Source organism: Oryzias latipes, chromosome 20 (assembly GCF_053564925.1).
Source record: "Oryzias latipes strain Hd-rR chromosome 20, Olatipes_Hd-rR_3.1".
NCBI classification, from domain to species: domain Eukaryota; kingdom Metazoa; phylum Chordata; class Actinopteri; order Beloniformes; family Adrianichthyidae; genus Oryzias; species Oryzias latipes.
Window position 1 is genome coordinate 12,427,269 of NC_136256.1, and position 27,229 is coordinate 12,454,497.

Genomic DNA, 27,229 nt, shown 5'->3' on the forward strand with positions numbered 1-27,229 from the left:
GGCTGCGTTCAACACACAAATGCCAGTTATTCCGTAGTGATATTGGTATATTAATGAGCCACACGCGCCATCAGCTGTTCACGCCCACAAGAGCAGAGAGAAACGGCGTGGAGCTCTGCAGTAACATGCTACAGCACAGATCGTTCATGTTCGTCATCATTTCTGAACACCTGTGCATGGATGAACACTGGTTACGAATAATAGAAACGGAAAGACTTCTTAAGCTACATCCACAACGCCCTCGACAGCATGTCAGCATGCTCTTGAACGCGCGTCACATGCTTAGTGTGAACGTAGCGTTAGAGTTTTGTCCTCGCTCTGCCACATTTCCTCTCAGAGAGGGCCTATATTTGAAGGGAGGAGTCGGCAAACAAGTTCCACTTGGGTGATGGAAATAGAGGGGTGAGGACAGAGGTGGGGGGGGGGGGGTGCACAACTGCCACACTTAGCTATGGCTGATGGCTTTTTGTTGTCAGATTGTTAGGAAAAGTGGAAGGGTCTTGGGGAAAACGGAGAGACGAGGAATCGGTGAGGAGGAAGGTTGAAGTTGATGCCAGAGCCCATTACCATGCTCTTTCGCAAAAAACAAAACATCCAAAAAAAAATGGACCACCACACATTCACATGCAATCTACAGCTACCCCCCACACACACATAGACATATTTTAGAGGCGAAAATCACCTAAAATCCACAATCCTCCCTACAGGCAGCAGCATGATGCCGTGACTGTGAAAGGCTCCCTGCCTTTCTCATCCCCCTATTCCCTTTCTCTTTCACCCTTGGTTCCTACTCTCTCTTGGTGCCCCAGTTCACTCCAGTGCACACGCTCCCTCTTCTTTCTTCATTCCATCGTTTTAAATCCCCCCCTTCATCTCTCCCAGTCTTTGGTACCCTTTTTTTTCTCCTCAAGCCCTTCCCTCATATTTTCCCAGCCTTTCCCTCCTCCTCTCCTTTATGCTACCCTACTACTCCTTTTTCCAAAGACATATTAGCATTCAAAACAATTCTTGAATTATCCGCCTGGATATAGAGAGCTGCAAACCTACACCAATCCCATTTTCACACGAGATAAGGAACGTAGGAAATATGGATTTTACTTTCATGGATTTTTATTTGTACTTCCTTCAGTTTATTCACATTTTTCAGGTTTAATATCTTTGCAGTTATGCTCATTTTAAGGTTGTATTTGAGAAATTATTGGGAGCTTACTGGAGTAACACCTCGCCTTTGCTGTTATCTTTCTTTTCCAGCACACTCTATGACTTGGAATTTGGTGCAGGACAGTGTGTTTGTGTCAGTGTTATCGCCTTAAATGTACCCCACTGCTTGTCCAGTGACAGCAACATCCTAGAATCTATAATAAGTGTTTTGTGAGTAAAACCTGTTATAATATTCAAACAGGAGAATGCCTATCCAATCAGGTCAAGAATTGCATGCTAATTTCACATCAGTTTTTCTTTAAAATGTCGGATTTTTGACTATTATATCGACTACTTTAATTTTTCTTTTTTTTTCCTTGTGCCACACAGATTGTGTCCATATTTTCTTACTACTTAGTGCACTAAAGAGGGTGTTCACCATGTTGTCTGGTTTCTGGATCTACAATTCCAAAAACAATGCACTAAAACTTTCCCAGAAGCCTTTGCAAAAGACAACTTTTTTCTGAACTATAATGCAAACCAAACTATAACGCACATTAGGCGAGTCAAAAGAGTCAGAGATAAGCCCAAACCTTGTACTTGTTTGTCACATGCGACATGTTAGTAGCATTAGTCATGTTAGCCACATTGGCCACGTTAGCGTATTCAAATACTTTTAACTCCCAATCTTCTTTGCAACACGTAAAAAAACAGACTGATACCGGTAGAACTAATGCCGAGATTTGCTGCCACACACGCGGCGCCATGATGATCATAATAATATAATGCTACTGTGACTACGCTAACTCCCAACCTTCCTAGCAACACATTAAAACAAAACAGTCTAGCACCGCTACACATTAGCCATTTTAGCATATTTCCAATAACAGAGCGCAGTGTATTTCTCAAAATTGCTTATCCCTTGTGCTATCCAAGGCACTTTGATAAGCGCTATTTAATAAATAAAGTTTGATTTGATTTGATTTGATTTGACTTTAACGTTGGGAGTGGGGTCATCTGGACCCCACAAGACAGTGCGCTAAACCTTTTTTCTTCAATGATTTGTGATCTTCACTGGTGTCCATTGATAACATGAAATCTTTCCACCATTATCCACCTTTGTCATGGTAGGGAGAACACTTCAATGTAAGTGTGGGGTCATTTTGACCCCACAAGATAACACCAGAGTTAAAGCGCCTTATAGTGCAGAAAATAGGTTGGTGTGCATCAGTGCTCACTACATTAGCAAAAAATGAACCACAATGCATTGCTTTTGACAGATTTGTCATGTGAAAAAATAATTTTTACTTTTTTATATTTAAGTTTTCATCTTTAAAACACAGCGGATTTATAGTTTTTTTAATATCTTCATATTTAGTTTGTTGTCCTTCGGTAAATGGGTAACATCATATTCGAACATACAGTAGTGAGAGTGATGTTATGTCAGCTGCTACTTAAACTGTCTAAGTTTAATTTAGAAAGAAAAAACTAAAGCTAATTTTGTTAGAATATCTGGAATAGGTGCTACTTAAATAAGTCAATTTTTCAATTCTTATGTTTTCTAGTCTGAGGATCCTTTTCGTTTTTGCTTCACACAATCTAAAAAAAAAAAAGTCTATTTGAGGTAAGGTATCCAAGAAAATTATTACAATTTACCAATGGAAAAAAAAGTTTGTCGCTCAATTACTCACAAATGGGAATAGTCGGAATAGTCCTTTGTTCCAAGTGAGTTATTACCACCCAACAATGATAATAATGTCTACTGTAAACATCCACTGAAGCAAAAGCTAAATGTCCCCAAAGAATGAGAAGAAACCACAAGAAATATGTCAAATTTCTTGTCAATTTAGAATTAACAGCGGATAATTACATTTTCTGAAATGTAAATTTTGCATTCTTTTACTCTAAAAAAATATGCAGAACTTGCAAGTTGCAATCACTTCAATAAGGCTCCACCCTACGAAAACATTGTTCAATTTCCACATTTTTCTTGAAAATGAATGTACTTATTTGTAGTTGTGCATGAAGACTGTAAAAAACAAATTTGGACACTTAATCGCAACAAGCAATGGGGACGGGGCTTCGATGTAGGAGGTTAGGCCGTGTGGAAGGAGATAAACAACACCTCATTAGGCGTGTTGAAAGCGGTCATCGAGGCTGACTGAGATGTCTACGAGCGTGATGCGGCCTCGGAGCCCCGGGCTTTTGTCGCTTATGACAACCTTACAACAACTAAACAATCCTGAGGAGACTGGAAAGTCAGGATCACACGCGAGCCACCAAAAAAGACATGATAATAAGATGCAATTGTTTCATCTGACACTACAGTCTATAGATGCATGCAAGAGAACTTGGTAAAGTGACTGCTAGGGGTTCATTTTCCAGTCGATGCATGCATCTGAATATATAGGATATTCATTACTAAGTTATATACGCTTAAAGCCTCTCATTCTACAGTAAGTTAAGCCAATGTCCGGAGAAGACCTCCACAAAAACACTGTTTACTGATGTTTTTTTTCTTTGCTCAGGGCCTTAGTGAGTCAATTTTCTATCCGTCACACACACTTCTTGCACCCACTGCATTTATCTCACGCTTGCTGTCTCTTTCTCCCACTATATTAGCCTATTCTCCTTTTCTCCTGGCTCTGATGTTAATGCACTTCCAATCAGGCTGTCCATTAAGTGGACGTGCACAACACGCTCATCAGGCTGTCCAAAGACTTGCATGCAAATGAGCTGAAATTGCAGCGAATCCTAAGCTCCTTGAAGTCCTGTAAGAAGGAGAATGCAAGCATTAGACATGGATCTGTGAGAAAAGGCAGAAGCGCTGTCTGTTTTTTTTTGTTTTTGTTTTTGCTGATAAAAGATAGGCCAACACAATTACAATACATGGTTGATGTCAGGCTAAGGCAATAAAGGAATTCTTCAGAAGACTATGAAGATATATAATTCTATTAGGTCGTTGTGAAACCAGGACATCCCTGGAGACTTAGTCCAAAGGGGAAAGGAATGTGGAGACATTTCACACCCTTATTGGGTTTGATTTACATTTACAATACTTCCAGGAGAGGACCAAAGTCTTCAAAAAGTATGTAGTTCCAACAGCTGCTTACTCAGAGGCAGTTTTCGCCATGACAAACTCTGACCATGCACAAAGATGAAAACTGACTAGACGCACTGGTTATCTGACCGTCATTGTCAGGAACTTGTGGAGTAGTACCCAAAATGCAGGAATCCAGGCTTGATTGTGGGAACTTAAAGAATTTAACTACCTCCCTATTGCTCCAATTGCAGAGACATTTGATTTGTAGTGGTGTCTGAAAGTATTTTATTAAGGAGAAGCCGTAGTGACTTAGGGCTGGCCATCCCTCCACCGGTAGGGCGAACTGCATTGCGCTGGGGCGTGGATGTGCTCTCAAGCACAGAATACATTGAGGATAATTGAAAATAGAACATCTGTGGACAGTTAGAAAGTTCAACATGGAGGGACTGTGTCATTAGGGAAACAGAGCATCACAAAACCCAAGAAAATTCAACTGAAAAAAAGGCAAACTAAAGGATCCATCCTAAAAATAAAAAATGATCAATAATCAAGAACTATTACAAGACTACAACAAATCACATTAACATGCCAGGTCATTTGCTTTTTAAGATTTGCACTACGAGGCATTTTTTTCATGTAATATAATCCAATTACAATATTTACTCCCTTTGGTTTGGACCTGCAGGTTTTTTGGATTCACACTAAAGTGAATCGCACCAGAGTTCATTTGCAAGTTAAACTGAGATTCATGTAACGAAGCAATAACTTGGCCAAGAGTTCATCTTTTATGAACACAGCTTTAGCTCCATCCAGCGTTGACATTTTTTCGACTACAGTAACTCTTCAATGTAATTCCAGCAGCTTTGTGTATTGATATGCAATGTTTTACAGTAGTGAAGTGTTTACTCAATCAATCAGCTGATTCTGAAAAGGAGAAAAGTGGTTTTGTGCCAATGTGCAACTCTTTCTATTAGTAAACTTTTGAGTACATTCTTTGACTTTAAAGTTACTTAAATTATTTTACTGATGTGAAATGTTGCATATTGGTGAAAAGCCACTTTTCTTGTATCAGAATAAGCTGATTTATGTTGACAGCCTAAACACTTCACTACTGTATGAGAGTAAATAGCTGAGGAGTTACGGTATTTCAAAGACTGTCAACAGTGGAGCTAATGCTCTGGTATTAAAGGGTTGACTTGCTGGGTTTGCATCAGAACATAAACTTTCATGTTGGTCGAACAATGACTATTGTACCTTTAGCCACAGCCAAATGTCTTAACAACTCCAAAAGTTACGCTTGAACGATACAAAAGGAAAAAGACCGGAATGAGAACCGTCACATCTATTTGTTACACTGGCTTGTAGATCTCTAGTACCAATAAGAGGAAAGCACGGTTGAGTCTTTTATTTTGAAAAAAAAATGGTTTTTAAATGGAGAAAAGGTTGCAGACAGACAGAAAACCAAGAAGCCTGTCAGGGTAACACCTCTTTGTATTCAGGAAGCACGAGGTCTAGAGAGGCCTGCGGCATGCCAACTTTTAAGTGGCAATAGCACTCATGGATAATGAAGAATGCTGATGAGGCCAAGACGGACACGTGCAGGGCTTCTGCACTCAGCCAAAAAACTCCCCAGCAGCCGCCCACCGGCAACCGACAACTCCCAAATATTGCAGGGTTCTCCTTTAAACATCCCTGCAAGTGAGTCCACATGTAGTGTGCACACAAATGTAAGACAGAGGATGATCAGGCTCGGTGAATTCCTCAATCGTGACCTCGAAACACACTTATTGCCTTTATTGTTCATTACCGAGCTGTGCGCCACAATATGCTGACTAATCCTATTAAACTAATCCACATGAAAACAACTTATGGCCCCGATAACAGCTTGCGCCGCCTCCACCGTTAATTTATGCCGTGTTTAAATATGCATGCTTGAAATGAATGCATTGACTTCCCCGCCAATATTCATCGCAGAAGCAAATGTGAGTGCATACCTGCAGGATGTATGTTCTCAAGTAGTGGATATTTCCCCTGTTTGTGTATTACTCATTTTCCACACGAATACACAAAACTAATAACTCAAATGTTGCCGAATTTTCCGCAGGTACGAGCCTGTAGCACAGCAATAAAAACCACCAGCAGGTATGGGCCCACTGAAATGTGCTGCTGACTGTTTTTCTGTGAACTTTCCTTTTAAATTTCAAAGCTTTTAGGAGCAGAATCAGAATCCCACCTGCCAAAAGTGACTCTGTTGGAAACCTTTGGAAGTACAAGATGTGATGGATACAGCGGGAACCTGCTAACAGCAACAGCTGTAACCAAATCCAGCCCAATCCTTTGTTCCCTCTTCTGTCATTGGCACTGAGACGGAGCCGTCGGTATTGTCTGCTGGTTAACAAATATCGACTGTGTTTGGATTGCAAGTGCAAGCACATGAGATTATGAATAAAACATGTCTGCCTTCTTAAAAATAATCTGGCTCCAAAGTGCCAGAGGCTCTGAGGGTCGATAACCAGCACCCCACCCGCTCCAACTCCACAGGGTTTAAGGGGAAGTGTTTCTGTTAAAAGGCTGGGCAACAACTAGATAATATATTCAAAGTTTGTACGATTCGTCGTCAGGCGGAGTTATGCTACGCTCACACTGCCTTCAAAGTGACCACTCTCAACAAAAGCTCTATGTAAACATGAGTTTCGGGCTTCCCCGTTCAAAACTCTTGCATCTACGCATCGCTGATCATTGAATGCTGAATCAGTGTTAAACGTTAGACCACTTCAACTTTGACCAATCAGGGACTTAGTAGTGATGTTAGTATGGCGTCCTTTTTAATTAAAAAAAATGCCAACCGTTGAAAATCAATCATGAAGCACAAATTATTAGTTGCGGTTTAGTATAATTTAAGCAAAACCTATGTCTGCAATCATAAAAACGTTTGGCTACAACTAAAGCTACGTCCATACCTTTCCATCAAAAAGTCTGCGTAAATGCAAATAAACGCGAATTTTGGGCTTTACCATTCAAAATTCTTACGTTTTATGTGTAGTTACACACGTCATTATGAGCATTATCGGGCTCTACGTACAACATGCAAGTAAATGTGCACTGAAAGTTAAACCAGTTGAACTTTGACCAATCAGGGACTTGGCAGTGACATATGGATGGCATCCCTTTCAATTAATTTTTGAAAGTTGATCAAGGAGGAGAAATTAATAATTGTGGTTTGTGCCAGGCTGGAATTCTATGACACCAAGTCTTTTATATATTGGAATAGCGCTGTGAAAGAAAAAGCCTAAAGCAAGATTTAGATAGCACCGTGTGCTAACAGCGCGTTTAAGATTTGTTCTTAGATTACATGTAAATAGTATCGCACAGGGTGGCAAGGGGGGGGGGGGGGGGGGGGGTGGTCAAGGCACTTTTGTGTCCTACCTGAACATCTCGCCCAGCCCCTTCAGAACGCCCTTCTTTGATTTGTTCTTGTCCTTCTCCAGCTTCTTTTCCTTGGGCGCATCTTTGGGTTGATCTTTTTCCCTTTCCTCGTCACGACCTGTTGTGTTCTCGACCGCAATCAGCTCTCCGCTGGCAGACATGGACTCCCGGCCAGACCGTGAGCTTCCCTCAGTGTCATCATCCACTAAAAGAATAAAATAAAAATAAAAAAAACTCAGATGGAACTGTTAAGGTACATTTAATAAGAAAAATCTAACAAAATACCAACTGCTAAAACTTTGACAGACAAATAAAAGGGGGAAAAACTTTGGGCTGACTCCCTGCAGATTACACAGAAGTCATATTTAAAGTCAGCAGTTTCTCTTATCTGTGACAAAGCATCACTTCTTTCTTTTTGCTAACTTCAGAGGAGCCATAAAAAACTGTGTCCCACAAGGTATAACAGCTTTGAACAAAACACACTGAATTTATTTGCCTCATTAGAGCAGAATATATTTACATTGCACCCCTATTGAGGATTGTCTTGCACATATTTTCACTCAGCTAAAAGCCTGAAGTCATTTCGATTGTGAAAGTGTGCATTACGCAGCGATCACACGAGAGCCTGCCTGTTTTCTCCTGCTTTTTTATATCAAAGTGCTGCGACTGCATAGTCTGAGGTCTGATTATAGTCATACAATTCTGCCTCTTAATTATGTCGAAACCAATTTTCAAACCCAACATCAATCTAAGACCAAACTCCTTAGGTGATGTGAGGTTGATTAAACTGAAAGTTTCCATCACATCTAATCAGAACCAATGAACAAAATGTAATTAATCCGTCACTAATTATGCATTTAAACAATCTTGAAAAAAAGGCCTTTGGGGATCATAATTGCAAACATGTCTCTCTCATGGTGTATCTGGCTCCTGTCTGCGCCGGATCTGTTGCTATGGCGGTATAAAGATGTCCTTCAGATTACCGCTTGTTACAGCCATGCAACTTTTGCCTTTGATGGAGGAGTGTGAAGTGCTTATCGTGAGCGATGAAGGTGGGGAGACCGGGACGACGGGAAAGACTGATGGGAGGGGTGGGGTTCATACTTCAAAGAGGAATTGGTCTTTTTTGGTTTTCTGCTTGGATCTGCAGAGCTCTCAGCTATCTCAGCTATAAAGGAGGAATTGGAAAATGCAGCACAGTATGATGGGAACAAAGAGCAACTCGGCGTTCTGTTCCGCAATGCTCCACCTGCACTAATTTCTGGATGGGTATCGGTTGCATCGCTCCCTCTGCTGCTTTCTTATCGGGCACCCAGGAGCGATGGCAGCGAACTTGCGGCGCTACAGCGCATCTGCACATTCATACGAATGAGATTAGCAGTTGTGCGATTGTTGCCGCCTCTTAATGACACCAAGTCGCAGATAACACACTAAACAATAGAATCAAGAGCCTTCCGGAGGGGGGGGGAGTCATTATGGGTGTGTACCTGCCTCCACACACAAGTGCATTCAGAACTGTTTGTGTGGCTTCAGGTAGTGTTCTCTCATTTATCGCATGGGTTACATTCTAAAAATAACCTGCAAAAACTCTAAACTTTAAACTCTCAAAGTTTACAGCTTAATAGAAAAATTAGTCCAGTATTGTAGAATTCAACTCAATTCAATTTTCTTTATTTCAAACACAAATGAAAATAAATAAAATAGACAGATAAAACAAGACAGTGTGTTGTAAAAAAGGGGTGCGTTGAAGAGAAATCTTTTATGATCCCACCCCTTTTTTACAACACCTGATGATCTGCGTATTTCTATTTCCAGTTTGTTCATGTTATACATTCACAAAACATTTTTGCTTTTATTCATCATTTCTATCAGTGACATTTAGGTTTTTTTGAATGCATGTAAACTTTTGCTTTGTTTTGAATGAAAACTATTATCAGAGCACAGTTTACAATTAGGAAAATGTAACAAGATGAATACACTCTATAAACATAACATGGAGGAAATTGAATGACATGGTCTACAGCCAATCAGGATGCAGAACACCTATCCAGACACACACACTAGAAACAATTTTAGAGTAACAAATAACCTCAGAAGCATGTTTTTGGAAAAGGCCCATGGATGCACAGGGAGAACATGCAAACTGGTGGCTCATTGGTGATTCTGTTTCAGGTCCCCCTTGTAGGATTTGAACCAGTGCCGTCTAGCTGTGAGGCAAGAGCGCTAACCACTGTTCCATTGTACAGCCCTCAATGCATTGTAAAAAATTCTGGAAGCAATAAGATCACTAAAATATGTCAAGAGAAGACTGTAGACTGTACCAGAAGTAAAGGATTAGGTTAAAATGTAACATAAATGTCAATTTCTGCTTAGGTTGGTCAGTTCAAATGAAGCATGAGATGGAAGTAATCCCCCCTCAGTAGGGGTGTAACAATTAATCGACTTCATGGATTTATGCTCCTGCAATCCAACCACACCGGTCTGTCTGAGGAAAGTTGTTAATCGATCCACCTATACTGTTATAAAATCCTTTTATAATAATAAAAAAATAATATTTAAATTGATATTGGAAAATATCCTTTGGCTTGAGTAATGCTAGGTTTATTTTACTACAACATTAAAACGACCAAGTGCATGAACGCGGTCAACACATGTGTGATGTCAGCAAAGAATGATCAAACTGTCCTTACAGTCCAATGTGTGGAAACACTTTGAAAGACATGTGACCGGCAGTGTGTGTGTGCTAGAAGGTTCTAATAATCTTCCCTTTGGATTATTTTGATGTGGAAAACAACAGTAGTTTGAACTTTAGGAAACTAAAATGTGGATTGATTTGCCATGAATTTGTGTTTACGTGTTTGTTTGTACATATTTTTAATTTGCATTTGATTATCTTACAAGAAATCCAAGGAATCTGGAAAACTTCATCTGCACTGTTCAGTACCAGGTATTTATGTCTGAGTCACGTTGCTTGATGTTTTGGCTAAAGATGTCCTGGATTGATTTATGGTCATTGAATCAGTTCAAAATGAACTAATATCCACTATGAATTGTATCCTCAACCACAAATTAGGATATGAATCAAATAATTAAAAATAAATAGCTACATCCATGATAAAAAAAGAATCAGACAAAAAGTTTTTAACATCAGGCATCCAGAGCTATACTAGTGGTTTGCTGGAACAGGAAAACACGGCAACCTGAGTTGACAGCAGAATCATAGATGAAGTTGTCCTAATTTGCAGAAGACAACGGGACACATTTAGTCCCATTTTCTCCAAATCTGCTATTAAATGTTCGTGCTTTAATAGTCAATGACATGTTAAAGCCAGTGCAGGTTAAGACAGACAAGTAAAATTGCTCGTTTTACCCCAAGATATAAAAGCAACATTTTTTTTCTCCCGTCTTTTAGTTCTTGTTTTTTTTTTTAAATGATGCAACACATAGTAGCACAAGAGAAAGTGCGTTTCGCCCTGCAGAATATCTTGTGGGGACACATTTTCTTTACGTGATGCCACGTTCTTATTTTATGTAAATAAAAGTCTGGGAGCAGTCAAAGCCAGAGGCTTATCTGTCAACTTTGACTATTAACCTCAGTGACGAGCACAGGCTGCCTGCTTTTATCTAAATTGAAAAACAGAGTTATTTGAATATCATGGGGAGAATGCAATACACTGCAGCAGAGAAAATTGTCTGCTTTCCCCATTTTTCTTCACTGAGATAAGACTGTATTTAGTGGTTTGCCGACAGAGCTTAAGAGAACAAAGCATTTCAGGCAAATAATTCCCTCTTTTTTTTTTTAAATGTCCCCAGGCTTTATTAATGGAATCCTTTCATGGTGGAAAGAAAATTATATCGAGTGATTACTCTTATGCTGTTTCAGTCCTGTTACCTGTTGAAAAATGTAAGACTGTCAGCTCCTCTAAAGCGATGAATGTTTGTGGTCTTCAAACAAAACATTTATGGAATCAAATGAAACTAATTAGCACCTTTTGATGGCAAAAGTTTCCAATACGTTGAACAAAATCTGGTTTAATAACTAGCCAGATAAGCAAAAGTGAAAACATTAGAGTTGAAAATCTATTGTGCTTAATTTCCCTTGATTGGTCGTAGTCACAACTGCCCTTATGTGTGGATATGAGATACTGGTCATACATCACTACCAAAGTTCAACTGGTTTAACTTTTAATGTATGTTCAATGTCTGGTTTTTTCTCAAGCTCAAACACAGACTTGTGTAGTGAAAGGTAGCGGTACGATGGATCATGGCCATGGCAGATGACCCTGCCTAAATCATTTAAATCTTTGTTTTAGCGTTTGCCAAAGTTTATGCTTGAAGCTTTTTCAAAAGTGTGTTAACCTGAAGCTCCCGGCGCGTGTGGGAGGAGCTTCCATCAAAAGGTTTCCTCTACCTCATCACGCAGGCAAGGGGTTGATGAGGGATTAGGTTTATTTATTTAAAAGAGCTCTCCAAAAGCATCAAGGCATTTGTCCATGTCATCATTCAGAGGTTCTCCCAGTGAGAAGCACAGCTGCCCCGCACTGTGGCAGGAGAAGTGGGAGGGGCTTTTTTTGCAGTGGGGAACACAGTAAAAGTAGTCAATTCTGACATCCCTTGCTTTTCTTATCTTATCTTATCTAGTCACACTGCATGTGACTAAGGCACTAGTTTCAACGTAAAAGTATTAAATGTGAACTGGATGCTGGTTTCAAACATTTTCCACAGATAACAGCGGGAATTCAGGGATTCTGATACTGTAACACTCACGTGTTTCAATGCTGCTTCCCTTTTTCGAACCGGATTTCTCGTAGGATTTGTCGATTGCCGCCCGGAAGCTTTCGTTGCAGCCGCGGCCTCTTGTCATGTGGGAGTGGAGCCTGTGGACGCCGATCTTGTTGTTGACGCTCACCTTGGCTACAGCTGCTTCCAGGCTTTCGAGGGAACCTGGCTTTTGCTGACTTGGTGAAGGTCCCACTTCACGATTCTCAGATCCTGCAGAAGGAGTGAACAGTGTCACACAGACCCAAACTTAGGCCTCATTTGGTGTTCATTCATTGTGTTGAGGTTTGTAAAATAATGAGGAGGTTAGAAAAAAAAAACACCTGTGACTGGCTAGAAAATGAGGACAGTACTTTAGGTCCTCTTTGACATTTTTTCTTCAAGGGTGACAGTTTTGTCTTTAATGGCCCGGCTGTGGTAGAGCGGTTGACTCCTCATTGGAAAATTGCAGGTTTTACAGTCCCGCTAAATTTCTAATAAACTCCTGCCGCTCTGGGCTCTTTTTTGGTTGTTTTTTTTTTTGCTAAAAGTGGCATAATCATGATTTAAAGACCACCAGGAAAGCATTTACAATTGATCAAAAGATGATTGAAGTGGGACTTTAAAGGCAGCCTTCAGAAACCTCTGTCCACTCCATAGCTGAGACATTTCACTAAAACTCCACTATTCTTTCTCTTTTTAAACGTTTTGTCCCATTTTTATTTTTGTTTTAAATAATCATACCCGAAAACACATTTTGTAAACCTGTTTATCTGGGGATGGATACCTCCATTCAACCCCAACCTTAACCCTGGCTGCGACAGAAGCCCAGTCCTTTATTCATCCGCCACTGAGCTCGACAGTTTGCCCGATTTATTTGTGACTATAACTGTTTTTCCAGCAAATGTGGCACCATGGGATTGAGATCGTCTAGTCTGATCTGTCCATGGAGCAGGTTTCCCAAAGCTGCTTTGTTTTTTTAGATGTGGCCAAGCTGTAGAGTTGAAAATTGTATTTGTGTAGCCTTTTTTACTCCCTCCGTACTAAAAGTTTGGATTTAAGACATGTCTTTACGAAGACAGATATAGTGCTGATCGACATGGTGGCAGACCCACCGGGACAAAAACAAACTTTGTGTTGAGGAATTATTTTTCCAATGCAGTGGAATGTTTAGGTTGTGCAAGCAGTGGTATTGGTCCATCGCCCTAGAGTTCCTTTTTTATCCAGCAGTGGGTAAATATCAATGCATCTGTCATATCTACTCTGCTTTTATGTAGCTGTAAATCCCTGTGAAATAGAACAACAATAAGGGAAACATTTCTGAAGGAAACTGTCAGTACTACAGGATCAAATGCTAATGGAATAACTTCAATCCAAAAGTCTCTCAGAGGTTAAAGCACATCTGAACAGAGTTTACCCAGAGAGGCAACGAGGCAAAGCCTGCACATGCCGTCAACGGTATGTCCGCTGTGGATTTAGGTGCTGCAACTTAATGGACTTTTCCTGTTAGTTTCCAAAGAGGCAAATATTAATATGTGTTTCTGTCTCCATCGCACATGTGGAGACACTCCACAATGAGGCTCACAGTTTGCTAAAACAAACAGGATAATCCACAATGCTTTAAGTAGTCCAAATGAGGCATGTCCCACTGGTGATCACAGAGGATCTTTAGGCAAAGAAAACAGACCTCTGAACTGGAAGAAAGCAATTTTGGGCAACATATGGAAAAGGGAGCAAAATCAATTTCCACTTCCTTCTGTTCCAAACAGCATGAGAGGTATTTGCTGGAACCAAAGGTTATAAGGCACAACAACTAAATAACACCTGCAAATGCTACAGTTGTGCTAAAAAGGGCAATGTTTCTTGTCTGAGATCTGTGTTTAAATCAAGTTTTTTGGAAATCTTTTCTGTTTTTAATAGATATTTATTTTGTGTAGCTGCTGAAGCACATGCGGACAATTCCTTCTTTGCTCTGTTGGTTTTCAGTAAATACCCAATGTGAGCTTAAGTCAAACCACCATGTGTTCTGGATGTAGTTACTGGTCGCTCGAAATAGTATGAGACTCAGCGGGAAAAGCTTGACCGGACAAATCTTGTCCAATTTCAGAAATAGTAGAATCATTTCACTTCTGAGGCAGTACATGAATAGGTGCATTGTAGGGAATTTAGCCTGAAGTGCTGTGTCTAGAACAATGACTGTAAATAAGAACTGTACTGAAAAAAAACTCACTCGAAACAGGAAGTACCCACTGCCTCGAAGAAGTCAAAATCCTGTAGACTTCTACAGAGAAATAAACATATTACTCTGTCATTCTATTTGTTAGAACAACCATTCGTGCTCTCATCCCTTCCTTTCATGTGTTCTTGCTAATCCTAATTTATTAAAAATACTTTTGCTGTAGTTTAGGTTATCAAATGTTTAAAACTTTTGATTCCCCTCCAGTTTGCCTTCAAGTGGTAGGGGTATGGACTTCTGACAAGCTCACTCCTGATTAGCAAGAGTGGTTGCCATAGAAACGAAAACCGATTTGGAACAATGACTGCTTACTGACTGGTGTCCATTTGCAAAAAAATGCTAACTGAATTGACATCGTTTCGTCAGAGATGTTACCCATTTTCTAAGGGTGACATCACACTCTATGAAGTTCTCATATACAGTCAATGGTCAACAACAGTGTTTCCCAACCTTTTTTACTTGAGCACACTTGATTCAACTCATCATCAAGCTCTATAGAAGCCAGATAATGGCAGCCATAAAAGCAGGTATGTTTGAACATGGTAAGATTGAAAAAATACAGAAAAGTGTTCTCCGAGGACCAGAGAGTAGAACACACATGGACTCCCACTTAGAAAAAATTCACACTCTCATGTGTCCTGCCTAAAACTGCATGGAGCTGGTACACTTTTGACCTTATCATCAAGGGATTTGCTACTGTTGACGGCTATGAATTTAACCCTTTGACACTTGAGATGTCGCTGGCGCACACCTAAAAAACAAATGCTCTTTGACCTACCGTAACTCTTCAACGTGAGTCAACTGATTCTGTCACTTTTCTCCATGAAAGAATCAGCTGATTCACATTGATTGTGCTGACTACACTACTGTAAGGTGGCTTATCCGCACTGCAGAATGGAATTTTGTTAATTGCGCAAACGAGTGTAGAGTTCCGATAGAGGAAGGAACTCTGGAGACAAAGCTCTGGTGTTAAAGACTTAACCTGTATTTTAGTCTGTCACCAAACAGGTGAGAAATGTACATTATGTACACAGAAAGCTTCTTTATAAAGGAAGGACGGACGGAAAGGGAATTCAGCATGACTAGCTGGCACAGAGGGATTGCAAGTTTGAGTTTCACAGGATGCAGCCGTTCACAGGAACACAAATGACATCTGCTGTACTTGGAGACAGGGAATTATGCTCCTGCTTGCTATTCTGGCCCTCAGTAGTACTCCTTATTGTTTCTAACCAACATGGCGAATGTCTGAAAGCAGCACAGAGACAAAGAGAATGGTTAAGGGAAGCAAAAAGAGGGGGAGAAAGGGAGTTTGCCCATGGACCCGGCTGCCTCGACCAGTTTTTTTGTTTCCATCAGAGGCAGCCCCGGCTCTCCTGGGAGACTTTGACGGACAGCTCTCTGTATGCCAGTCTATTATGTGATTCCTATCACACTACAGAAACCTCGGCGCTCTGCTCCTCAGCTCCTTCTTATTCACAGGGAAGAAAATGCATATTCCCCTTTTGCATACAGACACGAGTTTGCCACTCCCCACACGTTTGGAGGAGAAATGCAAATCATTAAACCGAAATAAAAGAAGAGAAAAAAACGGAGAAAAACAAATCAAATATGGAGTGTGCTTTGAATTTTCAACATAGTTAGAAATAAGTCAACCAATGTGTGTTGCTCTGTCAGATTAGGGGGCAAGGACGGTTAACTGGAGATGGCCCGTTTGCCATCAAGCGTTGCCGAGGAGTTATGGCAAACTCTATGAAAAAATAATCAGCAAATATTAGAGACACACAAATTCATAGTCTAATTATAGGAGCCAAAACAATCCTTAGTGACTATTATTCGCCAAAGACCCTTGCATGGGAAGATCTGTGTACAGACAGGGACTCCATCAAGCATAATTTATTTAAAGAGTCAGGGCTTTAAGGAGGGTCATAAAAGGGTAATTAGGTTAAAAATACCCTTCAAGGTGGTTGGAGGAAGGCCATTTGCAAGTTACCAGAATGGAAGGGAGACGTGACTGGGTCAGCTGTGCTGATTTGTCCTTCTCACTTGTTGATCTGTAAATTGAGACTGTGATTTCTGTGTAGAAACTATTGACTGTATATAAGAATTGGGCCGAGGGAGTGTGACGTCGCCCATAGAAAAATGGCTTACTTCCGCATCCAACAAAAGGATGGGTTGATCAGAGTCATTCTTTCTATGGCAACCACTCTCACCAATCAGGGTTGAGGTTTTTGGAAGGCCACACCCCTACCACTTGAAAGCAGGTTACACAAAATGTGTCAATCAAACGTTTCAAAGGTTCAAGGCAGGCACCACATACTTTTATTTGAGACATCTGACTGGCCAGTTTATAATTTAAATAATTTGCACTACGGAAAACAATATCATGACAAATATTTTGGATTAACACGATCGTGGGGAAAAAAGGTATCAGAGTAAGAATGGCTATTCTGACAAATAAAATGAATGAATGAATAAAAGCCGTTTATCGCTCTGTGGGATTTTGGTTTCTTGAAGCCAGCAGGTACTTCCTGTTTGACTCTAGGAAGGCGGCGTTACTCTGTCCAGTTCTTTTTTTGGTCTGCAATCTGAGGCTCTAGAGGCACATGTGGCCCTTAAACCCCCCCCCCCCCCCCCCCCTTTAACCCTTTTGGTTAAAGAAAAACAAAAAAGTTTTAATTTAAAAAAAAGGTAACTGTAAAGTAAAAGGTAATTAGCAAAGTAAATAACAAAAGTAAGGTAAGTCAAACTTTTTTTTTCTTTTTCTTTATGCTAAATATATATATTCAATGGCAGAAACAAGTTGCAACGTTCTTTTCTTGCCAAAAAAGGCAAGGCCGCCCCTGCAATTATAAATTAATAGTGTCGTTGGATTTTCTATTGGAACCATTGGATTTGGGGAAAAAAACCACTTAGTTGGACCAAAAGAAAAAAAGAAAAACCAGACTTCGAATGCAACCCCAGCGAGTTTGCTTTTGAAGAGTCGCACGCTATATTATGATATCTCATCAGTTTCTCTTCATCCCAAATGGCTCTGGAAATATCAAACACGCTCATTTCTTATACATACATGAGACCCAGTTATTAGATGGTTCTGTTAATTTAATGAACCAGCTCTGTAATGTGCTCCAATAAGAGTTGAAAATATGATAGATCAAATGTGTGGAGCTGAAGAGGCCAACTGGCAAAGAGCGTCTGTATATTCAAATTGCCTCTCCGATGCCTGCCGCCCCGCAGCCCGCTGTACTTTCGGGAGTAATGAGTATTCTCTTCAATTATTTGCAGTGCAGAATGAGCACAATGGCACAGGTCCCCGCAATTGTTGCCAAGTCTCTATTCAGAGCGTCTGCCTTTCAGGAATATGAAAACTCTCATTTGATCATGCCGCAATTACCTTAACGCTTTTCGCTTGTGGATCTAAAGGTGCCAAGATCACACATCCAATCAGGAGCTAGTTATGAGGGAAGACCCTTTTTTGTGATCTAGCTTATTGACTTTATGGGTCTTTCATAGCGCTTGGCTGTAATAAGGATGACAGCGTGTTAGGCAGGCATCAGCACGGTTGCTCACCTCCACGAATTGCGGTGCTGTGGACAATTTTCCATGCTACTATTGAGGACTTGACTTGGTTATGAGCTTTGGTGAAAACCAACAGGCAACAGGTTTGGATCAGCTTTACATAGGGGTCTAACCATTTATTTGAACAACAATTTGATTCGTAATCATAATCTGTGGTTGATGATACATTTCTTAGTCAATATTGGTTCATTCTATGAGGTTCAGTTTCACGTTATATTTAACATAAAAATCCACGGCGACGCCTTGTTGCAACACTGTGGGGCCTCGTCTGAAGATTTCATCTACATTCTATAAAGGTTTTACCTTTTCTTTCTGCAAAGTTATCAACTTTAACCTTTTTTGGACCTTAAGAGAACATTCTGGAAGTGTGAATGATTGCATTTAAAAAGGGTCTAAAGTTTGTAGTTAGGGGTTTAAAGCCTTAAAACATCCACAATTCCATTACTTAGATTTGATCTATCACAAGTTACTTTTAGAAAGTAACTCCCACGATGAATGAGACCACTCTACAGAAAAGTTTTGACTTCATGACCAGTTGAATTAGCTTATTTCCTAGAATGTTTCTGTCTTCTAATGAAATTCACAAAGAAATGTTCACTTCACTCAAGCACGATAAGATATTGGTTGGCTGGGTAGCTCGGTTGGTAAGGTGAAAGGCTACCATGCAGGAATCCAGGGTTCAATTCCCAGAGGGGAATGAGCAATGGCACTGGGGACAATTTCTACATCAATGGCAAACAACATCACTCAGTGGGGGTCCTTAGGCAACACCCTTAATGCTACTGCCTCCCAAGCACAGTTCAGCTGCTACTCACCGCTCCCCCAGGGGATGGGTCAAATGCGGAGAATAATTTCCCCATTGTGTGAAGAATAAAGTATTATTTTATAATTTATTATTAATTTTCTTTCATAAATGTGTATTTGGATGAATAACAATTCCTTAATTTCATTAGAGAAGAGGTTGGCTTCACACAATCTGGTGTGATGGCCGTTTCAAGGAAATATCTAATAAAATTTTGAACACAATGGACCACATGGAACCCATTTTCATGCTCAACAAATCGCTAACTGAAGCCAGAGTGCCATCAGTCAACACCGAAGAAACGTCCTACTGTCACAGTTCTAAGAACCAAAAACGTTTCCATTCTTGATCCAACACAGGTGAAATGGCTGACCACCAATGCACCAACATTGGGACGGGGGTCAATGACCTTTACAGTAGACTGAGCAGCACTGGGAGCTCAAGGAGTGTTATCTGAAGTGATTAATCGGTGATCCGAGAGAAGACAGCACCTGCACAGTGGGAAAGCAAATGCACACAACCACTTTTCCCAAGATACATTAACCTGTACACGTGTGTGAGTGTTACATGGCTTTCCCATCTTGAGGTTGTCCCTAAAAACGTGTTCTTACTTCAACTCAGTGAACAAATGTGGAGTTTCAAATTCTTTGTGTCTTTAGAAAGATTTCAGGTTATTTTTGTAGCTTTTTCTGCTGGTCATAATACAAAGATGGGTTTTGTTTAAAGTGGGAAAATTTTCTTCAAAACTAAATATGCTCCTTACATTATAACATTTTTGTTGTAATCAAGGAAACCATTTGTCTTTGATACATTGTAAGGTCCATATAGCTGACATACTCATCTAGTCATTTAGTATAAAGCCTATTCATTGTTTGCAGAAGTTTCTGATGAAGGAAAGCATGAGTGCCGAGAAATGTAGAGAATTTGAAAGAGGGCATTTTTATATATGTGGAAAAAGAATCATTTCATTGCAGCTCAAATATTACAGATAGATGGATGAGTGGATGAATGGAAAGATGGACGGACTGATATGCTGATGGATGTAGGGATGGACGGATGGATGGATTACAGTGATCCCTCGCTATAACGCGGTTTACTTTTCACGGTTTCGCTACTTCAAGGATTTGCATCGTGCATTGTGTTCCGCATTCTGATTGGCTAAAAAGTCACTCCACTTCTTCTCTACCTGTGCGTCAATAACGTTACAGTTTAATATGTACACGTACGTAAAGCAGCTTGTCAAATTTACATTACGTAGGTGCAAATCATCTAGCAATTTCGAGTTTCTCTAAAACCCATAGAAAAAAGAGCGACAACAACTGCCTATCACTATGTTCTTCTCCTGAACAAACACATCTGCACCACGGGCTTCAAAATAAAGAAAACACTGCAGAGCGGAGTCAGGATGCAGCGGCTCAGTCTGAAGAAATACACCTGAGTCACTATTTGTCCGACTGTACTTTGTATTTTTTTCATAATCATTTTAAATTTTCTCCCGTTTAATCGTATTACTCGGGTGGCGGTGGGCGGGGCTAATCTCCGCAATTTGAAGCCTTCTGTTCACATGGATGATTCAAATTATTATTTGACAGTACAGTACAGAAGTTAGTTGTTGAAAAAAACATTTCTAAAGTACTTTTATTTGTGAAACAAATGCTTGAGCCTGTAAATGGTTTGTTATTTCTTTTCAATGTATAATACAGTATTTAATTGTATAATATTTGTAAAAAAAAAAAGGATTCTACTTCACGGATTTTGCCTATCACGGGTTCTTTTTGGAACGTAACCCCCGCGAAAGACAAGGGTTTACTGTATTGGATAGATGGACAGATGGATAGAAGGAATGGATAGATTAAATGGTGGATGGATGGAGAGATGGATGGATAGACAGACAGATGGAAGGAGGAAATTGATACATTGATGGGTGGATGGATGGATGAATGAATGGATTAACATATAAATGGATAAATGGATGGACTGAAGGAGGAATGGATGGATTGATGGGTGAACGGAAGAATAGATAGATAGATAGATAGATAGATAGATAGATAGATAGATAGATAGATAGATAGATAGATAGATAGATAGATAGATAGATAGATAGATAGATAGATAGATAGATAGATAGATAGATAGATAGATAGATAGATAGATAGATAGATAGATAGATAGATAGATAGATAGATAGATAGATAGCAACCATAATGCATATGCCATATGTTTTGTGCATAAAAATGTACCTAGATCCATGCTTTTGGTTTTTCGACTTTTCATAATCTCCAGTCTTGCAGGATTGTCGTACTGCTTGGTGCGCTTCTCCGACATGCTCTGGCGGCCAAAGCCCTCCCTCTGGAATGAAAGGTCGGCCTCTGCATCAGGACTTAGCGTGCTGAAGTTTGGAAAGAAGAGAAAAGAGGGAGACAGAAACAAATGTATCAAATTAATGGCAAAGAGATAATCCTTTTTGAGCATCATTATCCAATTATAGATGCAGTTTTTTCAATCATTTACATCAAGTTGCACAGCCATGGCTTGAGGCTAGTCTGATATTAAAGCAGAAAGTGAAAAAAAAACCTATTAATATTCACACAACCACAATCCTCAGACCAAAATGCTCCAACACTATCAGATAATGACAATTGATATTCAATACTCACACACACATATACACAACCGTTACACATCTTTTATTTCGGTGACTGCTCCAATAAAGGGCACCTCCATCCCTGCTCAGGATTCTCCATAATTGGGAAGGGGAGGCATGGCCTAGATGTGCGATACCCCTGTGAGGTGAGGGTGCTCCAGGGTCATGGCCACTCAATTCTCATTCAGTCTGCTCGCCCCCCCAATGTGTCATGCAGGACCCAACCCACTACAGTGTACTCTCTTTAACATCCTCCCTATCTCTGTCTGGATCTTAATTGAAAATCAGGGGGGACTGGGAGCAGGAGGCAGGGAGGGAGAGGAGAACTGGGGCATTTACATGTGGAAAAATTCATTTGAATGCAAGAAGACCATCAGTTACTAGACTTTGATCGTTGGAACAAAATGTAGCTATTGTTTCTGTAATTATCATTTGACCATTGTAGATGAATAAAAATGAACTAAAACAGTCCACAAAAGTAACTGCACCCCTGTGAATGTAAGTATAAGCCTTCGTCATATGCCCTTATATGGGGGTTGGCACGTACAGGTACTGTGGTTTTTTGGGTTCTCTGAACCCAGAAAGAGCTGTAGAGAAGAGCGGTCACATCTTAAGGACTCTAATTGTCTGATTTCCTAATTTATAACAGTCAGCCTCCGTGCAAAGAGCGCTCGGATATGACATGAACATCCCCTTTAGGCGCTGTGCGCAGTCATCTGACAAAAGAATAGCGCATGCAAGCTGGTGTGTCTGTTTGATCAAAGTTCAGGGGAACAGTCGCACCAAGACTACTCAAGAAAACTAGGTCTCCTGCAGATCAAACTAAAAAATTGCCACTTTCTGTGGCTATTGCGCTATTCGTCACATTTGTCCCATCTGGATTTTTCCTCCAGATCTCCTTCTAAGTAAAGATGTTCCCTTCAAGCTGCCCTCCATGTTGCCTAATGTTTGCTTTTATGAAGGCCTACATGGGATCGGCTTGAACTTGTTTGCCTGTAAACAATCCTCATTTAAGGTGTCAACCACATTTAACAGTGGAGCTGCCTCCCGTTTCACAGAGGAAGCATGTCTGCCTGTCACTTTGCAGTCAACCATACCTGACAATCCTAACCACCATCAGACTGCCTCATAGGAGCAGCTCCAGAGGACACGGGAAGAGAGAGCAATGACAGCACAGATGTATTATTCATTTATTCATTATCCTTTGCTTTTCTCTCCATTCTTATCATTTCAAGTTCACACAAAAAAAGCTGTGCCCTTTATTTTTCTACTTTCAAATATCATCTGTCTAAGTGACTGAGAGGCGGGGAAGGAACGGTGGGTTACAAAGTGAGCATGTTCACCCTGAATTTGGATGAAATTCAGTCCTGGCAGTAGCAGCTTGTGGGCCTGCAGAGCTAACAGACAGAGTGACATAGTGAGAGGCCAGCGGGTTAGAGCGTGTACGGTCCTGTCAGTCAGGTACACAGAGGTGACAAGTGTGCAACTGTTTGGAAGAGTAATTATGGAAAAAGAAAAAAAAAAGCTCTCTGCACCCAGCTCGTCTGAGCAACATTGGTGAGAAACCTGTGGGCAGAAGGAGTGAAGTTCAGAGGGACAGCTCTGCAGTGGTGTCACTTCACTTAGTAGGAACTTCAGTATGTTGCTGTGAGCTGCTTCTCTTTTTTTTTTAGCACGTCCTCTGATTAATTCAGTGCAAAATTTCCACAAACAGCTAAACGCCTTTTTGTGGAAACTTTCCTAAAGGAGAAATCCCTAGATTCATCCACTGTATTTTCTACACAATAGGCCAAACAAAATTATCAGTGACATGGTCTATGATTGGCCAATTTTTAAATTTATGTCATATACATGGCACACTAAATGATAAGAGGGATTAACCCTTGTGCTATCCAAGGCACGTTAACGTTGGGAGTTGGGTCATCTGGACCCCACATGACAGTGTGCTGAACCTTTTTTCTTCAATGACTTGTGATCTTCACTGGTATCCATGGATTACATTTTTTATCCACCTTTGTCATGGTAGGGATAAAACATCAATGTAAAGGTGGGGTCAGTTTGACCCCACAAGATAGCACAAGGGTTAGGCAAGATAAAAGATAAATCCATCAGTCACTCAGACTTCATTAACAGTACAAAATTTTAGACGCACTTAAGACCCCCCTGGTGACATTTAGATTTCTTTGCAACCTTTCTCCTGCATCTCCACCTATAGCAAAGGTGCCCACACCTTTCTGGCCTTCAAGCTACTTCTGAAATGACCAGCTCCAAAAGACCTACCTCTATATACATATACCCCTTTTTATGTACTTCGATACACTTCCTTATTATGTAATGCAGATTTTGAGGGAAATTTGACAATTATATTGAATAAAATTGGTCAACTTAGCCCTTGTGGGGTTCAGATGACCCCACCCTTACATTAACGTGTTCTCCCTACCATGACAAAGGTGGATAAAGGTGGATAGAATTTCATGTAATCCATGGACACCAGTGACGCTCTAAAATCATTGAAGAAAAAATCTTCAGCGCACTGTCTTGGGGGGTCCAGATGACCCCACTCCCAACATTAACATGCCTCCAAGATAGCACAAGGGTTAGATTATGTAAGATTACAACATTATAAAAGGTTCGTCTGTCGGTTTTTTTTCAACAGTGTGTTGAAGTGGACCCGTGTGTTTGTAGTTGTCATGTTGACTGTGCTGCAGCGTACAGTGTGCCGACGTTGGAAACTCCATATCTGCAAGTAGAACAGAGCCCTGTGTTGTTAAATATGCATGTGCACTGATAAAAGGATATTCAACTGGACATTTGGCATGTCAATCAAGTGACGTGAGGATGATGATTTGCTGACAGCTATTTTTAAAGTATCTATCTTTTTTATGGTTGTGATGGCCCATGATCTACCCACACTTCCCTCAGTTGCTATTAATATATCGGGCACCCTTGACCTATACAACCAATGCCCAACTGAATGCTGCTTTTCTGTTGTCAATCACTCTTGGATGGTGACTCAAAAAGAAATAAATGCATTTTAGTTGCATATACTAATTTTTTCTTTTTTTTGGTGCTATTTACTAAAAATTTTAAAATTTAGGCCCATTTGCCTAAATAGTTTCCAAAGCTTAATGGGAAGCGGTTCACTATTTGATATTCTTTTTAGAGAAGCAAAGGTTCTTTGGGTTTTCTTCAAGGATTCCACTTCCTCTTTAAACAATGTTTGGTTTTTCTCTATTTTCAGTCTAGTCCTTATGTTTAACAAGTTAAAGACGGGGAAAAAAAAACTATAAATCTAAGTTATAAATCATTCAAGCACAGAAAAAGGCACCTAACTTAATAGATGAGTGAGTGTTGCGTATGAATATATTTCAGACATTTTGGCTGAGAAGCAATTTGAAATGGTGTCTTTAGGCTCTTTGCTAACTGCCTGTGGCAGAAACCATAATTTGTTCCCACTGCTTGAGCTACATTCATGAAAAATGCCAAAGATAACACAGTTTGACAGGCATAGAATAATATTTGTGCATGCAGGGTATGTTCCTTAGAGTCACAAACTAAAAATTTAGCACATCAGGGCATGCTGTGCGGCGTGTCCTTGAAAAGAATCAGAAAACCAGAGAGCTGGCAGACCAGTAAATAAAAGCGGGCAGATTGCTGGGTATAAAGTGATTTAAAGATACGTGTAAAGTGAAATTCTCCAAATACTAACCAAAATAAGTGGTCGCGCAAGAAATTGGTTTTTGCAGAAATCTGTTGTAAAGTCACAAACAATGAGATCAAGCTGACTGTAACACTTTTTTTCACCATTCAATGGGTGTTACAGGAGATTATTCTTAATGGGAGTGAATACTGAAAGAGTTTTGCAAAGAGTTTTGGTTGGATTAGTTTAAGCGCTGAATGGACCAAACCACCTGAAAAGGTCCCGTTTCAACAGCTCCTTCTTTGGGGGCACTATTTAGAGTCCTAACATGGATTAATTTTAATTTTTAATTTTGTATTCCTGATGTACTAATAGAACACCAATGCCTCACCATCGCACCACATTCACCAACAACACACTTAACAACCCTTATCTCATCTTAGATATGAGAATTGAGAAGGCTGTTTTTGTGGTAAAGCTCTGTTCTTCTATCGCATTCTCTTTCTGGCTAACCTTAAGCCTTAGTCGTTGACCTGTGTCGCTGCTGTGGGTTTTTGGGTTGTCTGGGCCGGTGGTGGGTCATAGGTGCAGTTCCTGTGCAGTTCCTACAACCACTTCACATAATAAAAATGTGATGTAGCATTGTCGTGTGTGTGGTAGGTGATACAGTCATATATTCATAAAGATAATATAAGTTGACGCTGTCGTTCCATGCCCTTATGCCATACTCTAGCTGTTACTGAGATGGGCGCACTAACTCCTTATTGACTGTGTGTGACTGCTGCATGTGGCTAGCATGTGATACATAAGTCTTTGTAAATTGCCCATAAGACGTCCACACAAACTGGTCACTGTGAAAAGCACAAAGAGTACCAATCCCAGTACTAAAGAATACCGATGTTTTAATCATCCAAAAGTGAAAATGGTGGTTTTATTTTTAGTCACGACCCTATCCTAAACCCAAGACCAAATTTACGCCTCCAAAATGTCCCTCTTCTGTTCTTCCTTTAGTAGTGTTTAAAAGCAGTTTCCACTCCTCCAAGCAGATGCTTCCATTCAAATACCAGCCATCATCTAAATTTAAATGGAGCTGAGGGTTGCTCACAAGAAAATCCACTGAGCTCACTCACATTTTACATGATCATGTTGCTGTTTCTGGCTCTACGGCAGGAAGTTAAATCTGTTAAACCACAAGTTGGCCCTAATGTGAAGTGCTAAACGTTCTCTACGACGCAATTACCTTGACTTATCCCTTTTTGATTCTACTTTTTATGTTTTCATGTATATTTAAATAATCGAACAGCTCAATCTCTAACTTTCCCAATAAGGCCCAATAAGAATAATGGCATTTTTTTCAAAATGAATAAGAATGTATGGTAAGCAGCTTCCGATATGGTTCCCTGTGAGGTTTGGAGTCTGTGTCAGCTGACTGCATGGATGCACTGCTTAGCTGCAAAGCTTCAAGCTGTCTTTAGTGCATAAAGCCATACAGGTGAGACACGGACAGACAAGCACAAGATGGCATTCAAAATGTATACAGAAAAAAAGTAGTTAACAATTTTATCTTTTATAAACTTTGCAGATAGACAATGGACACAGAAAGAAACATGAACCGACAAACATTAGGATCAAGCAAAGGTTTATGTTGGTGTGTGGGCAAAAACTGATCTCCAGCTGCTTCCCTGTCATATGGCATGAAAAAACAGCCAGTGCACAAAGCAGGAAGCCTTAGAACAAGGTGGTGATGGGAGTAGAGAAGGGCAGCAGAGTTGCTCCAATGAGACATGCTCAATATTCATAAAACCTGCGGGGACAAAAAGCCTTTCTGGGGAAATATGTGTATGTGTACTACCTGGCATTTAAGTCACTAACAACCTACAAGGACATTTGGATGAGTCGAATAGTGTGAGAAATATGCATGCACCAAAGGGCTGTTTGCATTTAGATGCTTTTATGGTGAAAAA

At 40.2% G+C, this 27,229-nt stretch overlaps 1 protein-coding gene across 2 annotated transcripts in view; it reads right to left on the reverse strand.

Annotated features, from left to right (window-relative positions):
• The window catches only part of LOC101161760 (partitioning defective 3 homolog), a 409,769-nt gene that overhangs the window by 136,813 nt on the left and 245,727 nt on the right, over positions 1-27,229 (reverse strand). For both annotated transcript variants that reach the window (XM_023950353.2, XM_023950354.2), the window contains 3 exons: positions 21,222-21,370; positions 12,377-12,601; positions 7,610-7,814 (listed from right to left, as the gene is read on the reverse strand). In XM_023950353.2, the coding sequence (XP_023806121.1) occupies positions 7,610-7,814; positions 12,377-12,601; positions 21,222-21,370 (579 nt within the window). The remainder of the gene's footprint in view (positions 1-7,609; positions 7,815-12,376; positions 12,602-21,221; positions 21,371-27,229) is intronic.